General features: G+C 43.2%; 2 protein-coding genes and 1 non-coding gene across 9 annotated transcripts in view; 1 reads left to right on the forward strand and 2 right to left on the reverse strand.

The window, feature by feature from the left end:
• The window catches only part of LOC105482348 (uncharacterized), a 188425-nt gene extending 187866 nt beyond the window's left edge, over positions 1-559 (reverse strand). For all 5 annotated transcript variants that reach the window (XR_011624518.1, XR_011624517.1, XM_071098127.1 and 2 more), the window contains exon 1: positions 58-559. The gene's annotated coding sequence lies outside the window, so the exon portion shown is untranslated. The remainder of the gene's footprint in view (positions 1-57) is intronic.
• On the forward strand, positions 531-17599 carry LOC105482347 (interleukin 12B). 3 transcript variants are annotated; one of them, XM_011742374.3, is made up of 8 exons: positions 531-615; positions 5308-5395; positions 8732-9007; positions 9548-9665; positions 11544-11758; positions 13156-13313; positions 15233-15364; positions 16271-17584. In XM_011742374.3, the coding sequence occupies exons 2-7, from the start codon at positions 5308-5310 to the stop codon at positions 15362-15364; spliced, it is 987 nt and encodes a 328-aa protein (XP_011740676.1). In that variant the 5' UTR covers positions 531-615; the 3' UTR covers positions 16271-17584. The 3 variants fall into 3 exon arrangements, with proteins under 3 accessions (XP_011740676.1, XP_011740675.1, XP_011740677.1); XM_011742373.2 differs by lacking the exon at positions 531-615 and adding an exon at positions 1548-1634 and having other exon boundaries at positions 16271-17599; XM_011742375.2 differs by lacking the exons at positions 531-615; positions 16271-17584 and adding an exon at positions 1548-1634 and having other exon boundaries at positions 15233-15407.
• Positions 13880-14005, reverse strand: LOC112426824 (U4atac minor spliceosomal RNA). Its single transcript, XR_003018229.1, has one exon. It is a non-coding gene; the product is annotated as a U4atac minor spliceosomal RNA (small nuclear RNA).
• Positions 17600-19403: the final 1804 nt, after the last annotated feature.

A 19403-nucleotide genomic window follows, 5' to 3' on the forward strand; every position in this document is an offset into this window, starting at 1 on the left:
CTTACACACATACACACACACACACACCCCACAAATGGTATCATACAAACAACATACCTGCAATCTGCTTTGTCCACTTAATTGTATATCTTGGATACAGAACTTGTTTCACTGGAAGGCTAAAAGGCAAAGTCTGGGGAGGCCTAGAGAACACAGGGGATGGGAGGAGGCACTCTGAGCTGGAGGTAAGGTCTCCACCCCCCGCAAGAGCACAAGGTCGGATAACCAGTGGGACTGCCGGCTTGGCTGCCAGGGCCCTCCCCGGCGAGACAAACGGCTGGAGGGAGGAAGTGTGCGGCTGGGAAGCTCCGCTGCTCTCGCCGGGTTTCCCATTTCCCCCTCCCCGCGCTGAGACGGCGAGGAAAGTTAGCCCGGAAATCTGCGCCCGCCTAAAACCCGGCCTGGTCCCAGTCACCGCCCCAGGAACTTCCCCCGCTGCAGGGGCCGGGGTCGAAAGCAGGGATGGAGAAGTGGACCTGCGCGGGTGGACTCCGGGGCGCGGGGGACTCCGGGGCGCGGGGGGACTCCGGGACGCGGGTACCGTCTCGCAGCGACCTCTGTCGGCGGCTCTGGGGATCGTCCGCATCTGTCTGCCTGTATCTGGTATACGTGCAGGTACGTGTTCCTGTTCACGTGCAGACTGGGCGGGGGATGGGGGGGGTCCACACCGGTGTACACTTTTGCATACCTCTTAGCAACTTGAAATTCCACCACAAGAGATATCTTTATTCCACTATTCCTGTGCATCTGCGTGGAGCCCCTAGGGTCATAGATTTGCGTGCAAATGAAATGAGGATGTAGTCTGGGTGCCCAAGAGGGGTGCCTTGAGTGTGGTTGTCTGTATGCCTCCCTGAGGGTATTTCACTTTCTGCTCCCATCCGCCCCTATGAGCGAGTACCTATGAGCACAGGATGTGCACATATTTGAGTCTTATTAGTGGTATACCCAGTTTCATCATCTCCCTGGGGTTGTGTCTGTATGAATGTGCATGGGTGTGTGTGTGCACGCGTGTGTTCCCACTCGGGGAATGTGGGCAGAGGTGCATGGAGCCAAGATGGGTGGTAAATAGTATGTTTCTGAAATTAAAGGACTAATGTGCAGGAAGGTGCCCCAGATGTACTAAACCCTTTGCCCTTTATCTCATCCTCTCCAACTTGGGAAGAACCAGGATTTTTGCTTTTAAGCCCTTGGGCATACAGTTGCTCCATCCTGACAAGAACTCAGCCTCCCATCTGACCGCCCCTTGGCCTTCCTTCTTCCTCGATCTGTGGAACTCAGGGAGGCTGCCTAGTGCTGTCTCTAAGCACCTTGGCCATGATGTAAACCCAAAGAAATTAGCATCTCCATCTCCTTCCTTTTTCCCCACCCAAAAGTCATTTCCTCTTAGTTCATTACCTGGGATTTTGATGTCTCCTCGTTATTGATACACATACAGAGAGACAGACAAAAAAGGAACTTCTTGAAATTCCCCCAGAAGGTTTTGAGAGTTGTTTATAATGTTGCAACAAGTCAGTTTCTAGTTTAAGTTTCCATCAGAAAGGAGTAGAGTATATAAGCTCCAGTAGCAGCAACAGCAGCAGAAGAAACAACATCTGTTTCAGGGCCATTGGACTCTACATCCTGCCCAGAGCAAGGTAAGCACTTCCCAAGCCCCTTCCTCCCTCCCCTCACTGTGGGCCTGCAGTTGTCCAGGTGTAGAAACTGTTAGTGTGCTACCCCAGCACCTGGCAGCAGGGCGCTGATGGATTCCTGGAAGCATCCCTGATGAGTCACATGCTGGAACATTAGTGAAAACTTAGTACTTTGGGGTCTGATGTACAGTGTCCATTTTAAAAGCCAACTAATAATAACTGTATAGCAAGATCTGTGTGTATGCATATTTTATGGAAATGTTTGTTTTATCTTATTTTGAAATGGTATGTATTGATGTATAAAAGTATATTCCTAAATATTAATGCCCGTCAGTGAAAGGATTTTATAGAGCTAAAGTGAGTGGTGCCTGCCTTACTATTGAAACTTTAAAAAAAGCCTTTCATGCATTCCTTAAAGTAATTGAATTCATAATTATATCTTATAACAGTGTTACAAATCAGACTTGCTCCCATATTTGTGATGGTCTTGATCGTCAGTTGTGATACCAACCAAACTGATAGCTGGGTTCCCCATTCTTGTGGATTAACTAACTTTGGCCCCACTTAAAAAATGAAAAGCTATTATTACTTCCTGAAGAGTTTTTAAATCTGTGAGAAGGGGGAAAAAAACAACCTTTACTGTACTGGTATCTGATACTTGCCCAGGTAAAATTGTGTGCAATAACAATGCCATTTTAACAAAGGCATTACTAACCCCCAGGTGATGACCCACTTTTTCAAACAAGGAATTTCAAGATACTAGATGGAATGTGGGTAACCTCTTAGAGTTTGTTTTACTGGAGTCTGAAGTTGTACGATTTCCATACATTCCTTCATTCTACTAATAAGTCATGGAATCCCTCTATGCTGGACTCTGGGGATAAAGTGTGAAACAAGATATGCCATGATCCATGGCATAAGAGAGTTCACTCAGTGTGGCAGAGAAGACAAATAGTAAAGAAGAGACTGTATTGTTGCCATTGTAGTAAATGCTATGGGAGGAGGGGAGCAAATAGTGGGTCCTGACTTCATCTAGGCACCATGACACTTGACATGAATTATGTTAGTAACTCCTTACTACAGTAGCATGCCCATTTTACAGATCAAGAGTGTGGGGCTTAAAGAGACCAAGTGACTCACCCAGAGTCACATAGCTAATAAGTGGAAGAGCTGGGATGACAGTTCTAGAAGTCTGCCTGGCCCTCAAACTGGGGCTGTTTGCATGTGCCACCCATGCCATCTGTGACTATATCTTTTTATTTTTTAATAATAACTCCCTTTTCTAATTAAAGGTAACAAACAAAATAAAACTTGAAAAAGAGATGCCCACCCAAGTGTCATTGGCGTGCTGATGTTGGCACCAGTGTTGGGAAGCCCTTAGCATACCCCAGGAAGTAGGAGTGTGTAACGTGGGGTCCCTTTGTCCTTCATGCAAGGGTTTCAAGAATTTAGAAAACCTATGAAATTGCACACACAAAAATTTGTTTTAATCCTCAAGACTCTCAAACTGACCATGCTGAGGAAATGTGGGCTGAGGGATGGCGCTGCCTAGTATCAGCTGACCGGCCAGAGCCAAAGGAGGTGATCCATCACCATCACCTCTCCTGAACAGTGCTCTGTGGTTTCAAATGTAGGTGATACTAAAATGGGAGTTGTTTCTTAGAACCATGGCCAGGGTTCCCTTGACCCTGAAATGCAGTTCATCTGAGATTGTCAAAGGCATCTGAGGCATGCAGAGGAAGGGCTGGGCACACAGCTAGTGGGAAAACCTCAGCGTAAGTGGGTATAAAGGAATCACCAGGAGATACCAGGAATTTCCACTGTTTCCCTTCCAGTGTGCCAGCCTCTGGGTTTTACAGTCCCATGTAATTGCGGTACCTCTGTGTGCATTTCCCTGCTGCCTGGAATGACTTTTTTGACTATCCATGATATATAAAACACAGAAATACCAAATTGTTCCCTCACCTCTTCCTCTAGGTTCAAGATAATATGTTATTGGTTGCCTTCTATAATATGTTATCTTATTGCCTTTCCCAACAAGCCTTTGAGATAAGTATTATGTCCTTTTTATAGATGAAGAGACTGAAGCTCAGAGAGTAACTTGGCAAAAATTCAAGCCTGTGTCTGTTTAACTTCAAGCCTGTGAATGTACCAACTGGTGCCCTGTGCCAGCTAGTACTTTGCTACAGTCATAACCTAGACTGAAGTGATAGCCATGCCCCTAAAACTTCATGCTGTGGTGACAGCACTGAGCAGTGTCCAAGAAGACTTGACTTCTAGTCCTGTCTCTGCCACTCACAAACTTTATAAGGGAATAAAGTACATAGCAAGGTCCCCCTAGGGTGAGCAGCAGTTCTGACAAAGCTGTGATTTGTCAATATTCAGTCACCCAACCCAGGAATGCTCATTTTTAAGATATTTGGCTGAAACAGTTGAGCATTGCCCTTCATATAATTTAAAACAGTGGTTTCAGAACCCATGTTCCTCCAGACCATGGGTGCTCTGCAAGGTGAATGGAGTTGTTTCAGAATGTTTTAATAATCATCTCTACCTCATTTGTAAGTGGCATGTAATTGTTGCAATCTGAAGATTTTCATAAACCCTGGATACTAACCTAGACTGGTTTCTCTATCAGATGGTGGCTGATTTAACACAAAATTATACATTTCATTATTTGATGGTGGATATATCAATATGTTGTGGTCTTTTCCCAATGAACACTTTGATTTGCAGGGGTTCTGGACCCTCAACATGGGTTAAACCAGTGGTTCTCAAGGTGTAGTCTCAGCGCCAGCAGCATCTGCTTCACCTGGAAACTTTCTAGAAATGCATATTCTCAGGCCCTCATCCCTGCTGAATGAGACACTCTCAGAGTGGGACTCAGCTGTCTGTTGTAGCAATGCTTCCAGGTTATCCTGACAGTCACTCAAATTTTAGAAGCACTAGGTTCTCTATATGGGAGAGAGTAATCTTTGGACTTGGAGAACAAAAGAAGCTAAACCCCTACAGCAAGGGCTGGTGACCAGGTCGTTGCCAGAACTTGAAAGTTCGCCTCTGTGTTCTTTCCTGTCCCTAACCCAAGTCCTTCAGCTCTGGGGGTCCCAGCACACACTGCCTTGTGCTGCAGTGATACAGATGTGTGGCTCATCTCCCCAGCTGGCGGGGAGGCATTTAACACACTGACTTAATAAATATTTATTGAGTAAAAGTATTTGCTCCTAGGAAGCGGGATCCAGGTAAGCCCTTTTTTTCTCTCTCAACTGCTTCTAGCCCAGTGCTCTTTATGTAGTAAGCACTAAATAAATAACTGCTAGATGTTGATCCAGAAAGTCACATTCCTTCTATAAGCTTTAAGTTTCTCATCTTAAAAATAAGAGGATTGTATCAGATGGCTTGCCTTAGGTCTCTTTCAGATCCAGAGCCCCAAATACCTTATGGTTCTCTATTTGATGTTCTTCCCCAGAGTTATAGAACTCCTGTAATTTACTTAGTATTTGCTCGACAGTATGGAGAAGAAAGGGGAGAATCAAGATCTTATTTTTTTTTAAAAAGTAGCTAGAATGTATATATGGTTCACAAAGGTAACAAGAATTATTGACATTCTTTCTTCTCTTTTTCCTTCCTCTTCCTTCTCTTTTCCTCCTTCTCTTCCCCCTGCTTCTCTCCCTTCTTACAGATGTGTCACCAGCAGCTGGTCATCTCTTGGTTTTCCCTGGTTTTTCTGGCATCTCCCCTCATGGCCATATGGGAACTGAAGAAAGACGGTAACCAGCCTCTCATTATTCTCTGTGGAGGACCCACTTCTAAGCCAGGACTCCTGGGCAGCCACTGGTGGGAAATCAAACTGAAATAGGCAACCGTGCACTGGGTCCTGTAGAGAAAGCCATCACTCTGGGCAAATGCAATGCCATATCTCTCTTTTCCGCCTTGACGGTATCTATATTGTTTGGTTTTCACATTGGATGACATTGGTACACTATGGTAGGAAAAGACATACGATATTTTCTAGTATTACTAAAAACCAGCTGTTTCACACAATTAAAATTCCAAAGTGGAGGAGGATTTGCAAAGTATAACAACCGTGTTCATTTCTCATTCCACCACATGATACTGCCCCCTCAGTTGGCACTGTGATGACTTACCTCTGACCAAGCACTTTGGAGGGAGCGTAGGATTCAGACTCACATTGACTTGGGTTCAAGCCCTAGGTCTGTCAATGATTGGTTTTGTGACTTTGAGCTGGGTCACCTCTGATCCTGAATTTCCTCAACTGTAAACTGGATGTTGCAAAATGGATACCTACCACATGGGTTATTCAATGGGTTAATGAATGCAGAATACAACTCAACAGATAGTAAAGTGAAAGTAAATGTCAGCTAGTGTTACTATTTTGGTTGTTTAAAATATCTCTCATGATTCAAGAGATACTTTTTATTATCCCAATGATCAGTAAAAATTATTAGTTGACTAATAGAATAGTTAATGGTAAAATAAGGGTTTCTGCCCATCCTTCTAGGATCTCACACTCAGTATATGTGCATTCTGATCGTTGGCTGTACCTGAAAGACCCTCAGATGTTTATCACTGAAGCCAACATCATGATGTTGGCAATTACTATCTTTAATTGTATAAAATAATAGTTAATGTTTATTGAGGGCGGTGTCTCACTTAATTCTCACAAGAGCCATATGAAGTAGAGACTGTCTGTATCCCATTTTACAGATGCTGGAAACTGAGGCCAGAGAGATTAAGTAACTTGACCAATGTCACAAACCTGGTAAGGGTAGAACAGGGACTTGATCCCATTTCTGTCTTGCTTCAAAGCCGGTGTACTTAAATTTGTGAAAAAGTTTTTACAAGGACATGAAGTAATTTTTTCCTGGGTCTTTGGAGAGCTGAATAAGAGGAAATGGACATAAATTCAGGATGAAAAGGTTTCAGGTGATGATCAGAAATAATCTTTTGATATTCTGGAGAGCACCATCTTGAAATGGGTACCTGAAAGAAATTTGAGACCACTCCTCTCTTCTCAAGAATTTTGGGAAGACAGCAATCCAGCCACCCCTTCTCCATGAGGGTTTCAGAGATTTAGACACTGTCTTGAGTAAAGGCAAAGGCCTGAGCCAGGGGTATATGGCAGATCCCTTCCAACCCTGGGACTGTTAGTGAGCTCAGGAACCTTGGCCCTGGCATATTTGACCCCTTAGTGACTTCTGATTTGGTAAACCACAGAAATTCCAGAAAATCAATGCAAGAAACGCTCCGAGGTGTGACTTAGGAGGGCAGACGATGCAGTGAGGCTAAGTGCCAGGTTCTTGATGCTCCTCTTCAGCTTTCCTCCTGCAGCTGTTTTCCCTGCTGTTGAGCAAATGTCATCTAGGGCTTCCGAGCCTCAGTTGGGACAGGAAAGTAACCATGCTGTTCAGGTGTCAGGGGGACAAAAAAAACTAGAAAAAGTCAAAAGGGCCACATGGTTTTACATCAGCACAGCTAATCATTTCCCCAGAGTTGGACCCCAAATGCTTTTGACCTCTTATTTTTGTGATCCATTCAGTCCTTATAATCCAATTGATGTAAAGTGAAGACTTTATATTCTACAATGCTTTACATCCGGAGGCCAATAACAAGAACCACCATTTATAAAGCATGTAAGGGCACTGTGTTAAACTCTTATGTGAATGAGCTTATAGAATCCACATATCGACCTTCTAAAGCAAAGGCTAATATTATTCTTATTTTGAAGATGATGACACTGAGGCTTAGAGTAGTTGAATGTCTTGCCGAAGGCCACAAGACTGGAGTAAGGGCTAGAGCTGCTTCTAAATCCAGGCCTCTGCCACTCCAAAATCCAGGCTCTCAACCACTGTGACTAATAAACTTGAGCAGGCATCAACATCATCTGGAGAGCTTAAAAACCAAATGACTGAATCCACCCCAAGGTTTCTGATTCAGCAGCTGAGAATTTGCATTTCTGATCCATTCCCAGGTGATGCTGCTGATGGTGTTCCATCGATCATGCTTTGGGAGCTACTACATTAAACAATTCTATTCAATTAATAATTTATGCATGGATAAAAACATGAGTGAAGCTTTGCTATGACACGCTCTGAAATAATATACTAAACCATTCCTCAAAGGCCAGTTTAGACACCAGCATTAGGCATCCCTTGCAAAGCCAAGAGACAAAAGGTCTGCGCTGTAGCCCTTGTACTTCTGACTTGATGTGACCACACTTAGATCCTTGGCCTCAGTACCCGTCTTCATTAAATGGGAAGACTAAGATCTACTGGATTGCTTCATAAGAGTGTAAGATAGCTAAAAACAATAATAATAATACAGAGAGATTGAAAATCTCCATTGGTAATTTAAAACAGAGGAAACTAAATCCTTAAATATCCATGGAAAATTGTTAAGAGAGTTTCTCTGTACAGCTGGCTGACTCTTCAGTCTATAAATAACAATAACTAACACAGAATTTACTGTGTGGCAGACACTGTGCTAAGTACTTTACATGCTTTTTTTTTTTTCATTTAATCCTCAGTCAAATGTATGGCAGATACTGTTATTATTATCGTTTTACAGATGAGGAAACTGAGGCTCATGATAATTAAGTACCTTGTTCCAAATCCCCCAGCTGGTTAGTGGAGACAGGATTACAGTCTTGGTTAGTTGTTCTCGACACCCTGAGCTTTTAACCACTATGTTATTCTGCTAAATATTGTACCCTGCCGTATTCTTTATGAAACTGAAATTGTGCTGAAAGTTTCTCTCCCCTAGACCTTTGGCAAAGAGTCTTGTGCTGTTTGCAGTTTTTGGTATATTAAGGTGTTTCCAATTTGCTGAATAATAAAAGGTTACTATTAAAGGCAGCCTTCCAGTCAATGAGTCAATGGCAGCTATAAAACTCTTTGTTTCTCTTTTCCATGACCTTGAGCCCAAGCAGGGTCTAATGCCTTGAGATCATCTCAGCAAGCATTTGCCAAATACTTGTTGTGAACAAGGTTGTGTTTAGGCAGTGGGGATGCCCAAAGGGTTAATAAAACACAGTCCCAGAGTTCCTGGAGCTTACAGCCTGGTTCTTTACTTCCTGTGCATTCCAGTTTATGTTGTAGAATTGGACTGGTACCCGGATGCCCCTGGAGAAATGGTGGTCCTCACCTGTGACACCCCTGAAGAAGATGGTATCACCTGGACCTTGGACCAGAGTGGTGAGGTCTTAGGCTCTGGCAAAACCCTGACCATCCAAGTCAAAGAGTTTGGAGATGCTGGCCAGTACACCTGTCACAAAGGAGGCGAGGCTCTAAGCCATTCACTCCTGCTGCTTCACAAAAAGGAAGATGGAATTTGGTCCACTGATGTTTTAAAGGACCAGAAAGGTAATTCTATGCCCTTGGATAGTATCAATTTTCTCTTTCACTCATAAGAGTAAAAAACAACAACAACAACAACAAATTGAAAAGCCAAGTCATGATGAGTGTAGTTAATGAATTAACATCAAGTCTCTTATTGATGTTAACCTCCATTTTCCTTTGCTTTCCTGGACCCTTTGGGTTATCAACCATCAAAATCTCATATTAAGGGAGTTTCATGGTCAGTCTGAATGCTTAGCCTAATGTTTTCTTTAAATAATGGTGGTATTATTTAATGGCTAATGGAAATTAACCAATAGTGTATCACTCTGCACTGGGGTGATAGCCTTCAAAGAATGAATGCCTCTGCTGGGCATGTTAGGTGCGTAGTGTACTCTGCAGAATCAACACCCTACTAGGAGACCCTCCCAATCCTGATGGAGCTACCCAAGAGGGAACGCGTGGAAGAACTTCACCCTGTACATCTGGTGACCTGTGATTCATCACAATCAAAACCTTTCTGCAAAAGACTCCTAAATACTGAATTTTTGTTCTTTTCAAATCCAGAACCCAAAAATAAGACCTTTCTAAGATGCGAGGCCAAAAATTATTCTGGACGTTTCACCTGCTGGTGGCTGACGACCATCAGTACTGATCTGACATTCAGTGTCAAAAGCAGCAGAGGGTGAGTGAAACTGCTCTGGTTTCTCAGCATTTTGCTAGAACTATTTCATTAAGAAATTAAGGGCAACCTCTCAGTGACCTATCAGTTAATGAAAAAGGGAAAAACAAAGTCAAACCCATATTTTTTCAACTGCCCTTCCTTGTCTACATTGAAGAAAGAACATGGAGATTTTAGCCAATCACTTGAATAAATATATGTGTTAGGGTAGGATATTATTGGGAACTGAGAATAGTCTCTGCTGTGTTTGAACCCACTCATCCAAATTGCCTGGCCATGCTTCCTGATGGCTCATAGCACCAAAGAAAGGGATAAAAGGAGAATTCGAAGCTACAAATGACTTGCTGAAATTGCACCTGGAGTCAAAAATAAAAACAAGAGCTCCAGGGTGTAGATCTTAGGGGCCCTGAAGCAGACTCCAGAACTCGATGAGGCCTCCCGAAATTTTCCCAGGGCCACTTCAACTCCTTTTACTTCTGCTGACACCACTAATCTGAAGTTCACTGTTGGTCCAATGCACTTGGACTTTCCCTAAGAAAGCAATTTCCATAAATACAAGACCTATGTGTTAACCCCCATGTGACTTACTTTAATCATCACCTAAGCAAACCCCAGGTGACCATTCTGAATTTACTATTATTTCACTGAGTAAATTAAGCATTGGGGTCTCACTTTTTCATCTTTAAAAGGAAAATGCTTACTAAAGAAATGTTTCTCCAAGTGCATAAAGACATAATCAGCAGAGGAATGGTTAAATAAAACATGGTACACTATACTCTGGTTTAATGTGCAGTCATTGAAATGGATAACCCAACCTATATGTTTTGTCATGGAGAGCTCCCCATAATATGTTCAGAGGGGAAAAGGGTAGTTACATAATCATATGTATACAATTTGATCCTAGTTCATAAAAATAAAATCCATATGAATATTTATAGGTAAAATATATATAGTAGATATATATAATGTGGAGATATATATAACATGGATTATATATATAATGTGTTTTATATATATATAATGTATGTATGTATATATATATATAATGTGGATATACAATTATCTTGAATATTCATTGAAAAAGTTCTGGCCAGACACAGTGGCTCATACCTGTAATCCTAACTCTTTGGGAGGCTGAGGCAGAATGATTGCTTGAGGCCAGGAGTTCAAGACCAGCCTAGGCAACATAGTGAGACCCCATCTCAGCAAATATTAAAAATAAAAAAATTAGGTGGATGTGGTGGCACACACCTGTAGTCCCAGCTACTTGGGAGGCAGAGGGAGGGGATCACTTGAGCCTAGGAGTTTGAGGCTACAGTGAGGTCTCATCCCACCGCTGCACTCCAGCCTGGGTGACAGAGCAAGACCCTGTCTCTTTAAAAAAAAAAAAAAAGAGAGAGAGAGAGAGAGAAAGAAAGAAAAAGAAAAAGGAAGGTCTGGAAGGATACAACAAGCTATTATTAATACTTATACCTGTGGAGAGCAGTTAAGGCTGAAGGAGGCATATACTTCTTTCCTTTATATGGATCTTTATCATCTTTACTTTTATAATTAGTGTGTATTGATTTGTGTATTGATTTTATAATTAAAATGGGAAAAATGAATTTAAGTTTTTAACAAGGGGGTTTAATAATCAGGGATTCTAGATCTAAAACAAACAAACAAACAAACACTTCCATATTCATTTAGTCCAGAGACATGTAAGTGCTCTTGAAGCTAACCTTTTTCTCCTGGGGAGGGCGGTTTCTTACCTTTTGGGTAGAAATCAGCCCAGCTGGAGAAACTGTGTCCTTGGACAACAGTTGAGGCCTTACCTGCCTTACTGGCTACAATCACTCTCCCTAATGTGTAACACAGGCTAATTTCTGTCTTTGACTTCAGCTCTTCTAACCCCCAAGGGGTGACGTGTGGAGCCGTTACACTCTCTGCAGAGAGGGTCAGAGGGGACAATAAGGAGTATGAGTACTCAGTGGAGTGCCAGGAGGACAGTGCCTGCCCAGCCGCTGAGGAGAGGCTGCCCATTGAGGTCATGGTGGATGCCATTCACAAGCTCAAGTATGAAAACTACACCAGCAGCTTCTTCATCAGGGACATCAGTGAGTGTTGGATGATTATATGTGCTCCATAAGGAAAGATACCATTTGTCACATGTTCACAATGCCCCATGCACTGGGGTAGGTGGTTGACAAGCATTATCTCTTTTATTCTGCATCCAAAAACAAAATACGATGTAGATACTATTATCTGCATTTAAATTGAGTCTTAGAAAAGGTAAGCAACTTGCCCCAGATCTCAGATCTTACAGCTAGCAGTTCTAATCCAGATCCGCTCCACTACAGCTGCTCTTTGCTGCACTTTGATTCAGCTGCCAGATAGTTTCCATGATGAATCCCAGAGCCTAATCAAGCCTAATATTCATATTCAGAACCAGGGCTTCCCTACTAGTGGCAATTATTCAACCAATCTTTCCTTAGCATTTGAAAAAGGACTTCTTTCTTAGAATTTAAACCCTTCCAAAATGGACATCTATTTTTTTTAATTGGCAGATAGGGATTTCACTGTAAGTCATTTCCTTTACTATTTATTCATGGACCAGGCAGCATGATAAAGTGTAACAGAACCAGAGAACTTGCTTCAAAACTCATGGAGGGTTTGTACTCGGTGGGTGGGGTCTAGTTCACATAGGGTGGCCAAGGAAGGCCTCTCTGAGGAAGTGACGTTTAGCTGACACCAAAAGGAAAGATGTCAGTTGTGTTAAGAGCAGAGGGAAGCATATTTGCAAAGAACTTGCTAGGAGCCGTGATCTTTGTGTGGAGCAGCGCCAGGCCTACAGAGCCCAACCACATACCCCAGCATATCTCCCCCTCCTCTTATCTAGAAGACCTAATTGAGGAAGGAGTCTTTGTGAAACTCACTGCTGTATCCTTCATGCATAGTCCAGTGGCTGGAACGTAATGGGTGCTCGGTATTTACGGAATAAACAAGCACGTTGAGCATAGAGACAATTGACTATAACTGCTCTAAGACATGTCAGCACCAAAAGCTATGAAAAGACAAAAAAAAGGGCAGTAAATAGAAAATCTATCTTCTCATCCCCAGGGAGAGGCTCACCTCAGTTCCATGTTCAGTGCAAAGTGAGGGATTAGCACAGAGAGGGCGGTCCTTCAGTGCATGGCCCATACCATTAAAGCAGAGGTCTTCTCACTGTGCAGTCCCATCTGATTGTTCAGTGATGAGGATTCTGAGCATCTCTCAGATCCTGCAATAAATGTGGATCTGAGATGTGGCCATTGAGAGCAACTGCCTTCCCTAGGCAGCGGCGTGAGCACCTGCAGCAGAGGTGCCGCACATGTGCCAGCCAGGTGCTCACAGAAGTTAAGTAACTATCCAGCGGACTCAGAGCTGATCAAAGGTGCAAAGGAGATCCTAAGCCAAAACCAGTGAACTCCGAAGCCTTATTAGGAGAATAAAGCATGTTTATCTTCTTCCACAGTCAAACCCGACCCACCCAAGAACTTGCAGCTGAAGCCATTAAAGAATTCTCGGCAGGTGGAGGTCAGCTGGGAGTACCCTGACACCTGGAGTACTCCACATTCCTACTTCTCCCTGACATTCTGCATTCAGGTCCAGGGCAAGAGCAAGAGAGAAAAGGTAAGAAGTGATTCAGGTGCAGTATATTCCTTGGTCAGTTTTATGGACACCCACCATAAAGTGAGAAGATGAATGATGATAATAACAACTACATCCATGTATCACTTAACAAAAGGGATACGTTCTGTGAAATTCGTTAGGCAGTTGTATCATTGTGCAAACATATATGGTGTACCCACACAAACCTAGATGCTATAGCCTACCACACATCTGGGCTTTATGGTCTAGCCTGTTGCTCCTAGGCTGCAAACCTGTACAGCATGTTCCTGTACTGACTACTGTAGGCAATTACAACACAATGGTTTGTATATCTAAATAGAAAAGATACAGCAAAAATGCAATATTATAACAATATAGGACCACTGATCATATATGTGATCCTTCTTTGACTGAAATGTATTATGTGATGCGTAATTACTTTTTTTTAGCACTTTTCTATGTGTCTAGAAATGTGCCAAGGGCTTTCCATGTTTATTTCACTTAATCTACAAAATTAACCCGACAAAGGCAGCTGGTGTTATTCTTGTTTTTTCACCCCCTTTTTCTGTGGAAAAGAGGCTTTCCTTTTGTCCAGAAACTGTGGCAAGGTAAATCAAAGCTGTAGCTGATGCAGGAATTTTGTGTAGGTGTTAGCAGCACTGCCCTCACTATGTGCTCATTGGACAGTAGCCCAACCCCAAGAAAAGGATGGTTGGTAGCCAGTAGTATTATCATCATTTCACAAGTGATTGAAGACTCAGAGAGGTTAAGTGACTTTCCCAAGGTCACCCAGCTAGGAAATGACAAAACCAGGACACAAACTCAATCTGCCAGACAGAAAGGCCATGCACCTAACCACCCCACCACCTCTGATATTGGTCATTGATCTTGGCACTCAGAATCAGTCGTGATAGAGGAGACCTGGGCTTCAGAAGCCTAAAATTGCTGTTTCAACTGAGTCCATGTAGTGAATGATAGAAGAGGCAAGAGATATTACCCCCAAAATGGATAGCTCCTGGCTGTTCCAGCTATTATAAAATTTTTTATTAAACAGAATATCTACACTTACAGAGGGTAAGATATTGGCTTCCCAGCTTCCTCGCCTTACAGCAAAATTCCTTTGCCTACTGCAAGGTTCGAAAGGCCCTTTTGTACAGCCCCAGACTCCTTTGACCCCACTTTTAAAATCACTGGACAAAGTCCTAATTTAGCATAACATTTAGCATGTGGTAGAAATTCAGTGAGCTAGTTACTCTCTGGGAAAAAAATTAGGTGGGGAGGCTATTCTGGAATAGATATTTATCTAAATATTATTTTATGTCTTGGCAAGTGCTTTCCCTATTTAAGATCTGTATGATTAATAGGTGATATTGAGTGCTTCCTATGTGCTAAAGACTTGCTAAGAGTTTGACATGATTTTTACCTTGAACTTCTACAATTCTATGAAGTAGGCATTATTGTCATCCCTATTTATAAGTGAGGAAACGGACACAGAGAACCTAAGATATTTTCCTGAAGTTACACAGCTATTAAGTAGCAGTGACAGGATTTGAAGGCAAGTTTTCTGATGAAATGATCAGGATATGGTATTTCTGAATATCTCAGGGATGGCTAGAGCAAATCTGTCTCTCTCTCACCATCAGCTCAGGACTGGGTGACTGGCCATGGGGCCTTGAGGCAAGGCAACTGTGCTAGAAAGATGAAAGCTGGGTCAAACGATTTCTCCCTCAAGGGCTTACAAAGTACAAAAGCTGCACCTATATGTGGAGTGTCTGCCAGTAGGTGGTGCAAGTTCTACGCACGCCCCTGTGAATTGCAAGGGTAGTGTCTTAAGACCAAGATGGACTTGTTTTGGGAAAGTATGCATTGCAGAAATAGGCTTGGCTTACCCTGTAACTATGTTGCCAAGGGGCCTTCACAGCTTTCCTTCTCTTTTGCAGAAAGATAGAATCTTCACAGACAAGACCTCAGCCACGGTCATCTGCCGCAAAAATGCCAGCTTTAGCGTGCAGGCCCAGGACCGCTACTATAGCTCATCTTGGAGCGAATGGGCATCTGTGCCCTGCAGTTAGGTGAGCAGGCCCTCAAAGCCCAGTCCAGACCTGCACTCTCAGTACACCTGGGTGCAGGGATGTGACTGGGGGCTGCGTTGGAGAGGAAAGGGGGATGGGGTGGCCGGCACCCAGTTGCCAGAATCAGAAACGTACATTGATTCACTAACAGATATCTATTTGGTGCCTGTGTTATGTAAGACGCTGTGCTGGCCACAGGGATATTGCAGGAAAGAAAACAGACCTGGGTTCTGGCCTCCTAAAGAGAAAGGTAAAGAAGAGAGAGAGGTAGCCAGGAGGCAGAGCATGGAGGACTTGCAAGCTTGCAGGACTCAGAACCTTGTTCTGGGAGCCCTGGGACCTGAAACCCACTGAAGCGTTTTCAGCAAGGAAGTAACACAATCAGATCTTCTTTTTTTTTTTTTTTTTTTTTTTTTTTTTGTGAGACGGAGTCTCGCTCTGTCGCCCAGACTGGAGTGCAGTGGCGCGATCTCGGCTCACTACAAGCTCCGCCTCCCGGGTTCACGCCATTCTCCTGCCTCAGCCTCCGGAGTAGCTGGGACTACAGGCGCCCGCCACCACGCCTGGCTAATTTCTTTTTGTATTTTTAGTAGAGACGGGGTTTCACCGTGTTAGCCAGGATGGTCTCGATCTCCTGACCTCGTGATCCGCCCGCCTCGGCCTCCCAAAGTGCTGGGATTACAGGCTTGAGCCACCGCGCCCGGCCCAGATCTTCTTTTAAGAAAATTCTCAAGAAAGCCTCTGGCAAGTGTGGTACCAGCCAAATTCCAGGCCACATAAGGAAGGCCTGGGCCTTCTGGCACGAAATCCCCAAAACCCACTTGTCCAGGATCATGTGTTGTGAGAAATAAGAAGAGTTTGCTGTTGCAATGTCACCCCACATAGACTTTTGGCATTCTTTTCCAGGTTGTGATCCCAGGATGAAAAATTGGAGGAAAAGTGGAAGATATTAAGCAAAACGTTTAACGACACAATGGAATAGACCCAAAAAGATATTTTCTATCTGATTTGCTTTAAAAAGTTTTTTTAAGGATCACAATGATATCTTTGCTTTATTCGTGTAGGTAGATGCTAAATGCTCATTGAAACAATCAGCTAATTTATGTATAGATTTTCTAGCTCTCAAGTTGCCATAGGCCTTCATGCTATTTAAATATTTAAGTAATTTATGTATTTATTAATGTATTACTGTTATTTACCATTTGTGTGCCAGGATGTATTGAATGTTTCATACTCTCATGACCCAATCCATCAGGATCAGTCCCTACTACGCAAAATGTGAATTTAATTTTATTTATACTGACAACTTTTCAAGCAAGCCTGCAAGTACATCAGTTTTATGACAATCGGGAAGAATGCAGTGTTCTGATACCAGTGCCATCATATACTTGTGATGGATGGGAACGCAAGAGATACTTAAATGGAAACCTGACAATGCAAACCTGTTGAGAAGATCCTGGAGAACAAGATGCTAGTTCCCATGTCTGTGAAGACTTCCTGGAGATGGTGTTGATAAAGCAATTTAGGGCCACTTGCACTTCTAAGCAAGTTTAATCTTTGGATGCCTGAATTTTAAAAGGGCTAGAAAAAAATGACTGACCAGCCTGGGAAACATAACAAGACCCCCGTCTCTACAAAAAAGTTAACAATTAGCCAGGCATGGTGGCCTATGCTTGTGGTCCCAGCTATTCAAGAGGATGAGGCAGGAGGATCCCTTGAGCCCAGGAGGTCAAAGCTACAGTGAGCCGTGATTGTGCCACTTTATACCAGCCTAGGTGACAGAATGAGACCCTGTCTCAAAAAAAATAATAATAATAAGATTGAAATTAAAATTCAGGTTTAGCTTCAATGGCAGTCCTCACCCCCACCTCTCTAAAATACACAGGAGGATGGCACAGAAACACCGTAAGTGTCTGGAAGGCAAAAAGATCTTAAGATTCAAGAGAGAGGACAAGTAGTTATGGCTAAGGACATAAAATTGTCAGAATTGCAGATGGCTTCTTCACAGCCATGTGAGAAGCAGACAGATGCAGAGAAAATCTGGAATCCCTTTCTCATTAGCATGAGTGAACCTGATACACAATTATGACCAGACAGTATGGCTCCATGAAGGTGCTACTTTTAAGTAATGTATGTGCTTTCTGTAAAGTGATTACATTTGTTTTCTGTTTATTTATTTATTTATTTATTTTTGCATTCTGAGGCTGAACTAATAAAAACTTCTTTGTAACCATATTTTGGGCATTCTCAGCTGATTTGAGTACTCTGCTTGCAAGTCTACCAGGGGTGCATTTCTTCCCCTGTCATTTAAGAATTGCCCTTTCTTGAAGTGATCCCATTCCAAATTTTGCAGAGTCGCTCTTTCCCCTTATAGTATTTCCAAAGTCAGTGTCTTCCTGAGCTCAGGGGATGTCCGTGTAATCTGACCAGAAACGATCCTTTGCAAGGGCACTGAGCTGCATTGTGCCTTTTTTAGGGGTGGATGCTCTCACTTCTTCCACCCTCTATCCTGGAATCGACTCTACTGGTTTCCCCAGAATCATGAAATAAAACTCTAACCTGGTGCAGCCATGGACATCTCAGCTCTTAGGTCCAGCTCTAGTATTTATTGAGGGTTTGCCCTATATATGGACATGTGCTCACCCTCGGGGTTGGGAAGTTTCCAAAAGCCTTGCATTGTGTCTCCCAAACAGTGCCCACTCCTGACACTGCTTATAAGACAAAGATGAAAAGTTAACTTCACTACCATTAAACGCTGAAATGTTCAGGGTATACGGTATCCTGGGGTGACAATGAAAAAGAAAGATCTGTGTAACCCAGCACCATCCAGGAAGACTCGTCAGAGAAGAAAGGGTGCCAGCTTTGGGCTAAAGAATGGGCAGGGCCTGCCAATTCCCCTTGGTGCTTCCCACGGAAGGAGCAGATGGTGGGATCTGAGGGAATGTACTCCAATTTCCTGCTATCCCAAAAATCCAAGTGTGCACATTCAGGCTTCCTTGCCATGGCAGAGTAATTACAATAAGGGTGTTTGTTTACATTTTTGATTTTCAGCATCCCCTGGAGCCCTATGCCCCTATGCTCCTGGCCTGGAGGAATGGTGGGTGGCTTCTGTCATTCTACTCCAACCTTTGGAGCATGTGTGGTCCCGTGTCATAAGCCCACACTTTACAGCATACGGTTGTTAATAACAAGTGTTTGTTCCCCTACAGGGTCTTTCATCTACAGTTACCAAAGTATTTAACGGACATTTAATGAACAACACTAACCAGATTTTTAAAAATAAATAATCACATTTCATAAGCACTGAGAACTGGAGACCTTTCCCCAAATTTCTGGCCAGTCTGGGGCAGAGCTGAGATGTTCTGGCTCCCACCATGCCCAGTGCTTTTGCGACATGACCTCTTGCAGTCAATAAATTTCAAAGCATGCAATGCAGTTTTTCTTCTTTAAAGATAGTCTCCAGGACTGTCCTTTTTCTTGTAAATCTAGCCACTACACAATGTATTAGATGTCTAAGCCAAAGATCTCAGGACTAGGAATCAGAGGAGCAGACTGTAGTCCTAATTATGATTATGTAACAAGTCTGTTACATAATCATGTGACTTTGAGCAGAGTGTTGGACACAGCCTGCTGATTTTCCAATCAATACTCATTCCCAACTGTTTTCTCCCCTGATGCCCTCTTCAGCTGTAGATGTTGGTAAGTTTAGCGATCACTTTTTCAGCCACCTTTGTTGCCCAGCAAAGCCAAAACACCCAGTTCTGGCCAATGAAATATAAGAAAATTCTGCTGGGAGGGTTGCTGGGAAGCTTTGGCTTTTCTGATGAAAGACAGAGCCATGGCTAGCATCACCCTTTCCCTCCTTCCTCCTCTCTTGAGCAGAAAAAATCTAAAGACGCGTCAGAGGACACCTTGAGCCCAGCATGAAAGCCATCATGCAAAAACTCAAGCTAGAGACTCCAGGCCAGACGCTGTGGCTCATGCCTGTAATCCCAGCATTTTGGGAGGCCGAGGTGGGCAGATCACCTGAGGTCAGGAG

This window comes from Macaca nemestrina, chromosome 6 (assembly GCF_043159975.1).
Source record: "Macaca nemestrina isolate mMacNem1 chromosome 6, mMacNem.hap1, whole genome shotgun sequence".
Classification (NCBI taxonomy): Eukaryota; Metazoa; Chordata; class Mammalia; order Primates; family Cercopithecidae; genus Macaca; species Macaca nemestrina.